General features: G+C 41.9%; 1 protein-coding gene across 1 annotated transcript in view; it reads right to left on the bottom strand.

Annotated features, from left to right (window-relative positions):
- Positions 1-15,731, bottom strand: part of WWTR1 (WW domain containing transcription regulator 1) — a 126,785-nt gene that overhangs the window by 41,606 nt on the left and 69,448 nt on the right. Inside the window, exon 2 of the mRNA XM_008711024.2 lies at positions 9,226-9,362. Coding sequence (XP_008709246.2) covers positions 9,226-9,362 — 137 coding nt within the window. The remainder of the gene's footprint in view (positions 1-9,225; positions 9,363-15,731) is intronic.

Raw genomic sequence — 15,731 nt, 5'->3', positions numbered from 1 at the left:
TGGACATCATTGGCCAGAGTAGAAAGGAAAGGGCATTTTGATACACTGTTGGTCGGGGTGTAACATGGTATAGGCTTTTTGGAGGGAAGCAGAATATCTATTAAAACTTCAAGTGCACTTAATTTTTAGACCCAGGAAGTCCACCTCTGCAAAATTATCTTATACATAAATAGCACAAGGCACAAGAATTTATGTACAGGGATGCACAGTGTAGCACTGCCTAATAACAGCAAACATTCAGAAAAGAATCTAAAGATCCAGGATGACGACTGTTCAAATAAATTTGGTACATCAATGGAGTGGAATATCACATAATACTGGCAAAGAATGAATACATCTATAAGTACGAATTTAGAAAGCTCTCTAGGATATGTTAAGTTTAAAAAAGACATATACACGCAAGCATACATATGTATGTAGAGTATTTCTAGAATACTCAGGAAGCTGGTAGCAGTGTTTTCGAGGAAGAGGAGAGAAGGGCTGAGGGTTCTGGTGTGAAACAGACTTACTTCTCATGAATATTCTTTGGAACTGTTTCAATCTTTTGCCTTGTGTATGTTACTATTCCAATAAAAACAGCTAATCAAAAAATACTGTAGAAAAATATTAAGTGAAATGGAATGATATGCATGATTATGCTAAACGGAAAAATAGCCTACAAAAAAAGAATACAGGTTTTCCAACTATTTTTTGTTCATATTTATATTGAAAAAAGACAAATATATGAGAAAATGTTAGTGTGATTTTGAATGATCAGATTACAGTGTTTTTCAGCTGTTCTACAATAACCAAATAGTAATTATATAATATGGGGGGGGGAACATTCTTGAATCTTGTTGCCTCAAATATGTCTAGGATATTAGCTTTTCCTGCCTTTTTTTTTTTTTTTTTTTAACTGAGGAGAGGGGTGATCTTCCTCTCCTCAGCACTTCATGAGAAAAGACCATGGAGGCTTGTGTTTTCTTGGCTTCTCTTACAGTATTATTATTTTGCTGACTTCATCAGAGAGAATTATCCAGAGTCAAGCGTGGTGGAACAGCTGTCCCTGACCACCAGCAACTGCAAAACACCCACGGAATAAATTTAGACGTCCAGAAAGGAAGAAGAAATCAATCTTCCAGTTGATATGGGGTGGGGGAGGTGATGGTCACACATGGGCAGGGACATCACCAGGCAGCCCAAAGAGATCAAAGAAGAGTGTCCAAATGTCAGTCAGCACTTATTAATTTAGAACAAGTGGCCAAAGGACAAACCATCCCGGAATCCCTTCACCTCAAACTAACTGGGCGAAATTCCCTACAACAAGGAAGCTCCTGAGGGCAAACTATTGGAAGTCAGCCAGCAGATACTACTGAAACTGTCAAAATTATTTTTTAAACTCTCAACAAAGGCCCACAGCTTGGTGAAGAAATTAGAATCCATTAAAAATAAGTAAATAAGGGAGGTAGTACCCACAAAGAAGGGACTTCAGGAAATCTTAACCTGGCCTTGACCTCCTTGCTCAGAGGCTCTGCTCTTCCTTGGGGCATGGGATGCCTCTCTGGAATTTCTCAGGACTTTCGGCTGCAGAGGCCTGATTCTCCTGTCAACTCTCAGCAAACGAAGTTCAAGGTGAGCTTACACACTTACCGTGTGAATGTAGACAATACAGTTCAATAACCTGGATTTCCAAACAGCAATGTTTTCCCTTGTTTTTGAAGTCTACATGGTATGACTGGGTCAAAACTCTCTGCAAAGTGGCTTCAGCGATCACGTACCCAATGCTCACGTGTGCACTAACACCAGCAAGTGTCAAAATGACAAATGCCATAGTAAATGTCTATTTTGGACAAAGAACCCAGTCGAAAAGTTGGTGAGCGAATTCAGAGTTCTCTTCAGATAACTCAAGTTGAAGAATGGATAACCCGAGTGACTTTTGCCATTAATTATGATGGCATTCTCCAATCACCATGCTAAAACACACAATTCTGTTGCAACTCCTACATCTGGCTGATGACCACAGTCATCTGGGCACTTGAAAACAGCACTCACTCCAAGACCCCAACCTACATCATCTGAAACAGGATTTCCCAGAGATGGGGGCCCAGGCATTATTCCAGAAGCAGCCCAAGACTTCTTTGAGGAGCAATCAGGTGACTGGATCCTGAGGATACATGTTTAACAAATGCCCCAAAGAATCTTACCAGTGGTAGACGTGGATCCCCACTGGGAGAAACACTGATCTTAGAGACTAGGGAATAACTTGCTTGCCACTGGCAGATTCAGCTGCAGAAGCCTGAAGATTCATGGTTTTGTCTGGACTGCACATGGGGCCTGGAGCCTTCTTCCCAACACCCCATCCTCCCCTCCCTCTATAAAAAGCTCAACACCTCAACTGGTTCTCCTCCCCCCCCCTTTAGGCTACTGTAAAACTAATATAACCACATTACAGAGAAAATAAAGGGAATCACCCCCAATCAAAAAGGCTTACTATAATCACTATTAACACTCAAAAATACTAACTGACTGCCTTAATACATTAACTCTACAAAGTGGTGCACCTGTGATGCATAATGCACTTGGCTAGGGGCTAGAAATACACAGAGCGAGAGCAAAGTCTGTGGGAAAGGAGAATCGAAACAGTCTTTTCTAAAAAACAAAATTATAGTCATAGCATAAATATTTTTTTCTGATTTATAAAGTCAGATTGAAATAATAAAGTTTTCCATGTACCACATAGTCCTTATAACTATTATTTAAATGGTTACAAATTTATTTATTGTTGTATTGCAGACACTCAGTTGGGGGGCTATTTTATAAATAACCCATCTTTGTGTGCACAATTTCCCAAAGTGTTCATCTAGCATACTACATAGGAAATTTTATCTTGGAGAATATTTTCTTAGGAAAATTGTGGCATCAAAATTTTTTTTAGGGCTCTTGAGGCTTTCTATCAAAAAGGAGGTTTTCAACCCAAATTTCTAAATTTCACATAATAAAAGCTACAAGTATTTACCACCTAATCTTACTTCATCCAATGAATACAGTTGACCATTGAACAACATGGCTTTAAACTGCATGGGTTCACTTATATGCTGATTTACAGTATAGTACTGTAAATGTATTTTCTCTTGTGATTTTCTTAACATTTCCTCTTTTCTGGCTTACTTTATTGTAAGAATACAGTATATATAATACACAGAACATACAAAATATGCGTTAGTTGACTGTTCCGTATTAACGGTAAGGCGTCCGGTCAATAGTAGGCTATTAGTAGTTAAGTTTTGGGGGAATCAAAGTTATACGCAGATTTTTGGCGGTGCAGGGGGTCTGCTCCCCAACCCCCCATGTTGCTCAAGGTCAACTGAATTCATCTAGATAAAAGATTCATCCACATTAAGATAAATGGAATATACACATGGAAACCTAAAGTTCAGTTCTTTATATATTATTACATCTCACTTTATTGCATGAAAGGAATTGAATCAGTTGATTTAATGTTTTCAGCCCCCATTTCATATATCTTTAAAAGCTTTAAAAAAAAAAAAAAAAAAAAAAAAAAAAAAAAAAAGCTGTAATGAATCGCTTTTTGGAAATTCCGAAGAACAGTCTTCAAGAATGTTGATTAGATAGAGTGAATTTTGACAACTGATGGCTTCCTGCAAATCTAAGACGAAAATAATGATTTCTACGGTATTTAGAAAACTGTTTCTTCTTTTTCTAATCAAGAAGAAAAAAAAAAGCCTTTTGAACAAGGACCTCTTCCCTTTTTCCCCGTGCCCACCAGTTTTCCTTCCCTGACGTATATACCCAGGTTCTATCACGACATTCCTACCAATGCCCTATCACTCTACCCCCTCCCGTAAAGTGTGAAGCTCTTTCAGTTTGTCTTTGGGGTTGTGTGTGTGTGCATACGCACATCAGGCTAATTTATGCTGCAGAACCATAAAGCTCAAGAAGTAGAGAGAGTATCAGAGCTGGAAAAATCACAGTAGCTAGACGTGTCTGCCACAGACAAACCACATCAATTTGATTAGGGGAAAAAAATAATCTACATATAAATCTGACTTTCAGCAAACCTCAGGATACCTTTCTACATGCTTTAAGCAACACTAGGCTGCTGTGTCCCTTAGCTATTTTATTTGCTTTTGATAAAATGTTTTTAAGCACCTTTGTGCACTTCTAGAGGGAAGAATAAGCCAGTTTACCAAACTGAGCAGACAAGATTTTCCATCTTGTCTTGAAAAGCATGCCCTGCAAAAAAGAAAAACACACACACACATGTGTTTATAATTTGAAGTACAGATCAAGGCAGACCTGGAGGACTTAGGCCCTGGCCTGGTGGACGGCACATCTTCAAAGGGGAAAGTGTGTGTGTGTGTGTGTGTGTGTGTGTGTGTGTGTGTGTGTGTGTGATATTTTTAAAATTCCTATAGCATTAAAAATACTCTCTGGCTGCACTTTACCAAAAGTTTCTGAACCGGCTCGGGCTGGCAGTCTGGTGAAGTTGTTACACAGTCTTTATTTTTCCTGTTCTGTCTGGGAGGATACTGGCACCCCAGGTCGGGGCCTCATTCCAACAAAGAGGTCTGTTAATGTGTGACAGGAGCCCAGCACACCATGGTTTCTGATCACTAGGATTATCACCAAAAGGGCAAAACTGCATGTCACTTTCTCTGGGCAGTCACATTTTAAAATATGGGGATATTTTAAGTTGCAGCATGATTTCAGTATTTGTGTGCTGAGAAACGGGAAAACCTTGCCACTGTCACACTTGTAGAGGTGGAAATGTCCTTCACGTGGAACTTGAGTGTGTCTGCTCGTCATCAACTCCCTGTTAATGATCCGATGGAGAAAGAGCCAGGTCACGAGCACGTGCCTCTTCACCGTCTCATGACTGCTGTCGGGGGTCCACCGACTTATTTTTAAAAGAGCTCAAACGATACAAGTTATGGGCACCGTGGCTGGGTTTTCCTGGGGTAGGAGTAGGACAGCTTTCTAAGAGTACACACCACAGGCTCTGCCTCCCGAGTACACAGGGGCCAGAACAGGGAGGAAGAGTCAGGCTATCAGCTCACAAGAACACTTATAACAACATACTTCTTTGGGGGCTTTCTATCTGCCAAGTACCTAAGTACTCAAGACAATATTCAGGAGACAGGCATCACAGTGGCCAGGTATGTTTGCTGTCATCATCACCACTTCACAAAGAAGGAAAACGAGACTCAGAGAGGTTGCTCACAAACCGAACTAGTAAGTGTCTAACCCAAGAGAAACTTAGCTCTGACTCCAAGTTCTTCCCATCAACCACCAGACAAAAAGGTGCCCTGCTTCCACCCTACCCATCCCCTACCGTCCTAACACCCTAACTGATTTCTTTAGCAGGCACCCCTTTCCCCCAAGCCCACTGTCCTATATATTAGAATAGGGCCTGTGTGGAGTCCTTTTTTTCCCATTTGTTTCATTTGTTCCCCCTTCAAAAAAATTCAGTGGGTATTAATGGTGATTAATGAGACCAACAACCAACTTAAAAGATACAAGGTCCTACCCCAGTTTGTGTTACGAAAAAAAAAATCAGCTTTCACATGGACAGTCGTTTTCCCCCTTCACAGTTACATAAAAGTGAGGATTCTAAGCAAGTTGTCAGCCCCAAGCATTATGGCTTCCACACAGAAACCATCTCTCCTCTTAACTTCCCGAAGTTCTCCAAGGTCTTCCTTCCTTCTTCCATTCACTGGGCATCTCTGGGGGGCTGAGACACAAAGGTCACCAATCTGCTCAGACAGAATCAAGCAGGATAACCTGACAGAAAACTTCATTCGGCAAATACAAAAACAAAAATTTCAGTTAAAAACTAGGCCAAGCCAGAGCTGGTTATTTGAAATAAAATTTTTTAAAAAATTTATTTTTCATTTTTTCCTCCACAGAGTCTATTTCATTTTACTCAGGCATTTGAAAATTTAGTGAGTCTAGATACACAGCAGATCTGCCATCCTACAAATGGTTTTTCACTGGATACTGATGCAGCCTGACAAAAGTTTACTCCACTTTTACAAGTCACTCATTTCAGGACACCTTTAAGTGATAGGTCTCTTCTCTGCCAATTAAAATATGATTTGACTTGCAAGCTACATTTCAGGAATAGATGGACTGAAAAAATAAGGTATTCACTGATAAGCTTGGGGGGGGGGGCGCTGAAATATTTCCACCAGGGGGCGCTACACTCACTGAAAGTAATAAACAGTGTTCCTAATTTAAAGCACTTTGCGCTCTAACCTGCCCAAAATAAATCTTTTTTTTCTTGAGAGCTTTTATGATGAACAATGAAATTATCTTCAAATCTAACACTGAATAAAATATAAAATAAAACTTTTCTTTCCACAAAGAATAATGTTAAGAATAAAACAATTATAGCTTGTAAATGTGCCAGACACCTGATCTATGCACTTTACATATATAAACTCATATAATCTCTTCATACTATAATAATAACCTTCATTTTACACATAGGGCAACTAAGGCAAAATTAAGTAACTTAACAGGGTCATCAAGCTAGTAATGGGCAAAGCCAGCTTTCAAATTCTGACAGTCTGATTCCCAAATCCATGAACCTAACCTACAGTAAAACACAGAATCCCAAGAAAAGGAGATTTATTTCTGAATGTATTTAGCAATATCAGAGATTACATCACAGCTCTAGAAATATATACAATTAGCTTATTAAAGGTACTAATTTTATCATCTTATAATAATATTACACATATATATAATATTATTATTATTAATGTATTTTGACATTTTCACCTATACATAAATACCTCCTTGCAAAGGAGACATACTACTTAGTTCCCTTAGTGGTTAGCTATATTCTATTGAAAAGAACAAAATTCAGATTTAAGAAGTAAAAGGACCTGCTCTTTATAGTTTTAAAAATTGATAACAGAGTATAAACTACTGGTAGAGCTACAGCCTGAAATAACATATTCTCAATAAATCACTTATTATTAGGACCACACTGTGACTCTCTAAATTATCCCCAGTCCTTGGTGCTTACTTGGCATTCCCTGTTACATGTCTATCCTTGGGACACGTCTGTGATTCGCTGTAGGCTAGTAACACTTTTTTGTAATGGACAAATATTCAAATAGTGTTAGGAAAAAACCCGGAGTGTGTCTTAAGGAACTGACTGCTTCTATTTATTAGAAATCTGGAAAGTAAGGTATTTTAACTCAGCAATAGGTGAACACAGTTCTGACATTCAGACTCCAATTTCTTGAGATACACTTTACCAACAATTGTGCTTTTGCAGGGAGGGAGTGGCACCCGCGCACAGGCCGACTCACGTGTGCCTTCAACGTTAGCTTGCAAGCATTCGAGTTCCTTTTAATTTAATTAGTCCACTTTGTACTTGTTGCTCAACTTTGAAAAATGAAGGCAAGTACATAAAACAGCATAAACAAGGGTATTCATTCCAGTACTGTGTATACTAGCAACATACCAGTAACAACCTAACTATCCATCAGATGGGGGCTGCCAGCTCAATGCACTAATCATGGCATATCACTATGTTGAGACGATTAGGAAATCTTTTACAAGAATAAGGCAGCTCTGTGTGTACGGATACCAAAAGCAGAAGAGGCGAGGTGCAGAACAGTAGGTCCAGTATAACAGCACTCATGTGAAGAAACACATCCCCCTGACCGGAAGTACTAGAGGACTCCAGGAACGGGGATCCGAGAAAAACTTACTTTTTGAACAATGCTTCGAAAAACTGTGCATTTTTTTAACTGAGTCCAGGAAAGATGTTTTTTCCAATTATAATGGATTCTAAAATGAAAGTTAATACTTTAATAATCAGTCTTTAGAATTTTTAATGAAAATTAAATGGTTATAAGAAACCCTGAAACTCATCTAATGCTACCCAACTTGTGGTTTCTTTACTACGCTTGCAATTGCTTTCTATTTGATCTCTTATATATTTGGGACAAATGAGTCATGGGAAGTTTCAGTTTACCACTGCTGGTAGAAGCATTGGTACCATTTTCCTTGATCTGCCTATTAGATATGGGACACAACAGAAGTTATTCCAAGTCGTTTGCTTCTGGATATATTTTACATCTGCAAGCTTTAAAATGGTAGATCCAGACTTCCTGGAAGAATAGACAATAATATATTTACTTGAAGCTGACTCGGGTTTACTTGAGTTCATACTCACTTTGGCTAAGTCACAGAATGAGGGAAGGTGTCTGGGAATAATGCTTCCATTTTTATCCTGTTCATTCCTGAAAAATCCAACAGGAGATTCTTTTCACTCCACAATTAACTATTCTGTGTATAAAGCAGCATCTGGGTATCTGATCTTAAATGGAAATGTTATCTGAAAATGGGACCGTCTTTTATAAAACTTTAAAAGTACCCTTTATTCTTAGCCTTTGGAAGGGGGAGAATGGGGGGCATGACCACAATAGAAGCTGATTAGTTATGTCGCTGCAATGTATTAATTCACATCTGATCATCTCCAGTGGGCAGAATTTTAGTTCTTCTTTAGTAAAGGCAATTAGCAGAAAATAATCTTTTCTCAACTCTAAAATCACACTTACACATTCTAAATGAAGTAAGGATTATAAGCTGCATTGTCTGGGGGCAGGTATCTCAGGAAGATCAGGTAAAGGATCTGAATGCCTTCTAAACCACAGCAGCCTCAGTTCAAACTCCAAACTCTACTATCCACAAGCTGTCTGACCTTGAGAAAGCTTCCTCATCCGTAAAATGGGAATATACTATCACTTCCTGTAGGGTGGTTGCGAGCTGAAGGAGATAAGGCGTGAAAGCACCTAGCCTGGTGTCAATCACACATTACGCGAAGTAATAATAATAAAAGAAGGAAAGAAGGGGATCTGAGATTAGAACTGCACCTTTCGCAGTCTTCAGGAACCAAATTCACAGAACAGGGGTGTGTACTTGCCTCAGCCTGGATGAAGAGAGGGGGCCTAAATGATTTTTAAACACACTCCAACTGAGGCAACTGAAGGAGATGCTGGAACCATAGTGGGAACCTAGATAGCAGTATTGTGAACTGGTAGCAAAGACACCAAGAAAAAAGGCAAAGGTGGCCGAAGGGTAACGCACCCAAGAACTATCTGGGCGCACAAGTCGACACCAAGACAACCAGAGCTGCTTCTGGGCTCCAAAGCCTCTGGGTTAACCACCTGCTCATTCAGCTCCAAGTGGACACTCTGGGCTTACCGAGATTCGGCTGAGACACGGCCATGGACCTCTGGGGTGCTGGGGTGGACGTGGCCGCAGGGTGGAGGTTCATAGGGTTCAGCGGCTGATTCATCGCCTTCCTAGGGTCTTGCCATGTGGTGATTTTTTCTATGTGACTACAAGAAGGAAAACAATTATCTTTTTAATTGTCAGCATGATTATCATTATCACCATCACCCGTAACAGCCCTAGAGTTAAACGGCGCTGGCTCTTCTTCCCTTAGGATTTGCTTACAAATGGCTGACACACTGTGTGTGTTTTCATCCAAGGTCACGCTTGCCCACATACCCTCCATCCAAGGGCCCCAGCAGGGACTCTCTGAATACAAGCCCATGACTTCACTGTCCCAGCCGCCCCTAGATGCAAAAACCCTCTTAAAGGTTTTCTGTCGCACCAGTGTGTCTCCTCCCAGCCAAGGAGCCTTCTCTCCCCAGCTCCTCAGATGCTTCCCCTCCATTCAATCACTGGGATGCCATGGCGGGAACTCCTCTCCCAGAGCAGGACCGTGCTCTCCTGCCCCGCCAGCCCTCCCACACTCCCCTGCTCGTATTGACATAACGAGGACACATCTACTGGTCTCAGCCAAAGACAGCGCTCTGGAAACTAACCTCGTAAACATGATATGACTGAGCTCTTACTAAGAGCAAGGAAGGCACTGTGAGGTCCACACAGGGAATACATAAAACCCTCAAGAAGCTCATGTTCGACTCAGCAAGGTAACGACTGTGTAGCTGGAGTACAGGGTAGCGGGAATTACACGTAGGAAGACTGGAAGACAGTTATGGAGAAACCCAGATGCCAAGGCAGGAAGGTTTCTGAGTGCAAAGACATGATTAGACTTTTGGTCATACACGACTTCCAGTATTTGTTAATTGTGCCTTAATCTCAGAGAAACTGGCCCAACATAAGCTTCTGCCCAGAGTTTCCCCGTGTCCTTAAAAAGACGGACAGGACCTCCATCTTTGTCTTCCTCCTCCCAAACCACATCGTAAGTCATTCCTGGTGCTTTATGTACCGCATGCCGTGAACTCTTTCCTGAGATGTTACCACATTTTTCTTTTAAAGATGAGCATATTCATTTGGTACCAGAACTTATCAGAGTTCTTCATATATTTATCCAAGACAACAAACTCTGACAGCAGAAACAACGTCAGCCTTCCATTCTAAGCCTTGCAACTAGGTTGGCCTCCTCCAAAGTACTTGTGACTGTCAACCCCCACACACTACTGACCCTTTAGATCCACATGAAAGGACTGTGATTGTCCTTTCAGTTAATACACCTTAATTTTGAATAACAATGGCTCCCTTTGAATCTTTAGGATAGCAAACCACTATTACTATTGTTCAATTTAATCCTAAATCAGTGACATCCTCTTCACTAGAGTTGTATTTGTCTTTTCTTTTGCATCTGTTTCCACGCATTTGAATGCTGCCACTGTTAACCGCTTCTTCAGATTTCTTTATCCTAGACAGCAAGTTATTGCACGGGGAACTCATCCACTGCCTTGAGTGAAAACTTGGATGTTTTCCCAAGAAGGCCTTTAAGTGAGTGTGATTAAAAAAAAAAAAAAAAAAAAAGTCAGGCTTGGTAAAAGAAGCGTAATTAAGTTTAACTGTTGAGTTTCCATGCTGTAAGAACCATCGGCAGTCTTCAAAACAATCAAAAATGAACGGGGAAGAATAAAAATGTTAAAACCAAGGCTGTCCTGTTAAGAAAAACACAAATAGAGGGGAAAGACCAAACTAAAGAGATGACAACCACTCTCTCAAACACAAAAAGATGAAAACGAAAGAAACAATGGTCTTAGTTACACCTTCAGTTGAACAATTATAATTCTGTTGAAAGCTCTCATAAAATCCTTTTGTCAACTTCTGGTCAAGTGGAAACTCATCACCAGCCTCAGGGGGTTTGTCCTCAAAGTCCTTCAGAGTCAGGAACCAATTGATGAGGATGACAGAGTTAAGTAAACTCCCTTTAGCAAAGTAATTAGAGCTAAGAAACCCTCTGACTAACCATTCCTTCAGGACCCACACTATTATAACATGTTTTCCGAGGCAGGTCTGTCCTACATACTTTCCACAATGGTCCTGGAAGGAAAGGAATCCTTTTCTCTTCCATGAGCCTTTCTTAGACCCTCTGATACCATGGATCTCGATGCTTCGCCAGCAGCAGCAAGAGTGCAGCCGCGGGAGGGAGAGTGACGCACGTCTGCTGTGGTCAGGCAGCTCCCGGTCAGTGGCAGGAATGACACAGGAGCCAGAACGATGCATTCCCAAACGGTGGTCCCCACTCTCCTCTCCCATTCTGAACCAGTGGGCTGTGGCCCCCGAATCTGGGGAGAGCAGAAAGGCCCACACCCCAAGTGGTGAATGAGCCCAGCTTGCCTAAGGACGTCACCACAGCTGGCCAGCCTCCATCCCCTGGAACAGAGTGCTGGGGCATTCCCGGAGGACCCTCTGGCCCCATCCCAGAGAGGTCTGACCCCGAGGAGGTACAGCGCTGCCGTGGCTTCCAAGTCCTAGAACTCCCCCAGGATCGTGGGAGCCTCCTCGGCCCACCCTTCAAACCCCATGCCCAGCCAACACTCTGAAAGGAGTTTTGTTCCCAGCAGATTTGTTAATTAAAAGTGTCACTCATGGTATTCCCCAAAGACTAGAGTACAAGAGGGAGTCTTAAGTGAGCAGTTCTCATTGCTCAGAAACAACTCTGAGAAGAAAGCCACTGGAATTCCCAGCCTCTGCACACCCACCAGTCGACCCGACACGAGCTTTGCTCTAACGCTCGGCTCTTATGATGTCCAGGGTGGCTCCCAGTCTGAATGCTAAAAGCAAGGGCATCGCTCACAAGCACTTGATACATCGCTGATGATTTGATTTGAAAGCTACGTTCTGCTATTGTTCAAATCATTTCACTCCCGTCGCCCCGTTCCCGAAGGCAGCCTAAGCCACTGGCTCTTTCACGCTGCTGTCTCATCTCCGCTCCCTCTGAGTTACTGACTCATTTCCTTTCTCGGATTTCTCAGTGTAACCTTACTGTCTGCCAGGACCCGCAGTTGAGCTGGATGAATCCCCACTGCCCTGCTACTCCCACCTCTTTCCCGATCTCCCTCCCTTGCTGCTGAGCCTTCCTGCAACCCAATGTGTCTGCTGTTTTTAAAAGTCTCCTTTCTCCTCAAAATTTATATATATGTATTTTTTTCAATCTGCCTGTGTATGTGTGTTCAATGAATACATAGGCCGTACCGTTCTCGTATTTGAAAATGGAACAAAAAAGAAAAAAAGATATAAAACTACTGACAGTGATACATGAAAATAATAGGCCCACTGGTGCTTTTTTTTTTTTTCCTTATCAAAACTCTCTTGTACTTCCCAGGTTTTTAACAGTGACTGTGTGTTGTTTTCATAAGCAGTAAAAACAAAAATACTCATGAAGGTACAACATGACGAAAAGGAAAACGCGTGGTCACGCAGGTCATAGGGTACTGAAATGTGATTGAAGATAAGCTGTAGATTTGGCTTGTCATCGTCGTGGGGCAAAGAAAGAATTAGGGAAATGGAATCAATCACCTGGCCCCATGTTGTTTATCAGGAAAAAGAATACCAGTTCCTTAGGAAAAGGAAAACTTTTCCTCACACCAAAAGGTCTTTTTCCTGGGCTAAACAAACAAAAACCTGCAAGGGTTTTTACAGGGGGACCCCAGGGGGTGTGTGCGGCAAAGGGTGCCTATAACAAAGGTAACGGGAGTGGTCTTCTTTCTTTGGGGGCCCCTCTGACCACCATTTCCCAGACTGCCTCAGTGCACAGTCACAAAAAGAACCAACCAGCTCCTCGCCTCCAACCCCATCAGGAGTCTCTGCTCAGAGAAGAGTCTGAAAAGAGCTTCAGCTATTTAGGAACCGCACTTTTCGCTCAGGGGCAAGAAAGGTCGACACTTCACTGGGAAGATGTTTGGCTGAAAACTGTCGTGTGAAATAATTTTTCCTTCTTGAATTAATACGTTCTTCAACAGAGATGTGGATTTAGAAAGCCATTTTATTTACTACGGAAATTCTGTATTTGAGGTTGAAATGTCACTGAAATGGGCGGAAGAGGAGGCAGCCTCTCCACCCTCCTGGTCTCCCTCCCCTCTAGGCCTGGTCCCTCCCATCAGCCTCCAGGGGATCATTAACTTAGCTCCTATTTCCTCCTCTCCAGCCTCCTGCATGACCTTTCACCTTGAGGAGCGCAAGAGCCTCCAGGCTTCCCCTCCTCCAGTCTTTCTGGTTTTCCTAACTTCATCCCTTCCCCACCCTCTCTGACAATCTGCTCTCCATCCCTTCTCTAGACTCATCTTCCAAGGACAGCTGGGACCCAAGTCACCCCTGGGTCCTTGGTTTGCCCATGAAATAAAAGTACTACTCACACTGACATCTTCCAGACACACAACCTACTGCTGTGACACTGTGTGTTCTGGAAAGTTCAAAGTCTTGTGTCACACATACCTGAGGGGGTTGTTTTTGTTTTTTTTTTTTTTAAGATTTTACTTATTTATTTGACAGAGAGAGAGCAAGCAACCATGAGCAGGCGGAGTGGCAGAGGGAGAGGGAGAAGCAGGCTCCCCACTGAGCACGGAGCCTGACGTGGGGCTCAATCCCAGGACCCTGGGATCATGACCTGAGCTGAAGGCAGGCGCTTAACTGACTGAGCCACCCAGGCGCCCACACATAACTGAGTTTTAATGTTACCTCTGATCCTATGTGACCTTGTTGGACAAGGCACTTCACCCATCCTGGTCTCAGCACCCAGATCCACGAGACAGGAACAAAAGAAGCTAACAAACGCATGGGTTCCTTGTGGCAAGGCTAAAATAGGTCTGTTCAGGGAAACTAATGACAGCCAAAGTCACCTGCAGATTTCATGACTAGTTCCCGGGGCTTCCCAAACTCACCTCTCCAGCAGTGAAGGTATGGACGGCGGCTCCCGCCGCAAGCCCAAGGCTGACAATGTGGGTTCAAGTTAATTCAACAGCATGAACTGTAAGCACCTATTGTGCACAATGCACTAGGTAGGTGTAAAAATAAAAAGCATTTTGTAAATATAAAACCCTGACTAACAGCAGAACCATTAAAGGCAAAGATAAAATCTTATCCGTAAAAATAGAACCCACCGGCTTCTTACAGCCCAGGAAAAGGCCTGGTGTTTTTGGATGAATTTATCCTCCAGCCCATGACCTATTACACTAACTTTATGGAAGGAAGCCACACAACAAAGACTTTCTGAAATAGAGAAGGTCTATGTAATACATTTTGTATTGCTGGAAGCATACAAAGATATAAAAATAGAAATGATTCTGAGTGCCTGATTTTGAAAGAATTTAGAGTTCTTAACAACATAAGCTGCTTGCCTATTTCTATGGGCAAAGATTTCATCTTTCGCTATAAGTGGTTTGCCTTTTTACTCCCCGTCCTCTCCACCCTCACGGCTTTAATATACTCGAGTTTCACATTAGTGTCAGACATTACTCAGGGCTCCCTGCCACCAACAGAGCTGTTAGGACGGGACTTAGAAGTAGCCTCCAACCTGCCTCTTCTTTTCCACCACAAACTAGCTAGGCTGATACAGAGAACCACACCAATGAGAGAAGAATTTAAAGGCAGCCTGGGGTTATAAAACCAAGGCTGCCTGATTCGAAACTCAATTCACATTCAATGCCACTTGGCTCCAGTCCCGTGACAATCCCAGGCTTTCTTCAAGTTCTCCCTTCACTCTCTCTTTTTTTTTTGGGGGGGGGTGCTAGTATTTCTCTTCCAGTGGAACATAAGCTCTTTCGATGACAGAAATGACCCTATGGGGCACAGCGAAGTGCTCTGTACATAGTAAACATCTGGAAAACAATACCCTTGCAACCCCCATAATATTCACAAACCCAATTTAGGGCATAAGTAAACTGTCTTATTTTTTAAAATCAGACACTAAATTTTTTTTTTTAATTTACCAGACCAATTCACCACTCTCTGAATGTGATCACAAATGTACATACACTGAAGATTATTTGCTTTAAAAGTACTAAAGGAACTTTGCAACTTGCTTGTTGTGAACCAGCTCAATTAAAACCATCAGTGTTAAAAATGGAAATTGAAACAGATTTGCGTGAGGTCGATAATTTCCCAGGGAGGGCTTGCCAAGTAAGTTTGACCCATTGTCAGCAGACAACAAATGCTATGCCAATATTTAATCCAGTACCAGATGTCAAGGAGACTTGTCCGAGAAAGTTCTGAAATGTTCCCCAGTTAGAATTAAAACACAAATTGGCAAAAAACTGGTTTACTTTTCTGTTGTATTTCGGGAATCAATGCTGCCTGTGTTTCGATTACATTAAACATGCTGGCCGTGTGTTCCTATTTAAATTTCAAGACCTAGGAAATGACACATCGTATCTTACTCATATCTTGCATTTCTTTGAGTGGCGCCTTTTGTTTTGTTTTGTTTTTTGCCAGTGGTACTT

The sequence above is a fragment of the Ursus maritimus genome, unplaced genomic scaffold, assembly GCF_017311325.1.
Source record: "Ursus maritimus isolate PB19 unplaced genomic scaffold, ASM1731132v1 scaffold_20, whole genome shotgun sequence".
Classification (NCBI taxonomy): domain Eukaryota; kingdom Metazoa; phylum Chordata; class Mammalia; order Carnivora; family Ursidae; genus Ursus; species Ursus maritimus.
The sequence above is the reverse complement of the archived record's forward strand: the minus strand, read 5'-3'. Positions and strand labels throughout refer to the sequence as shown.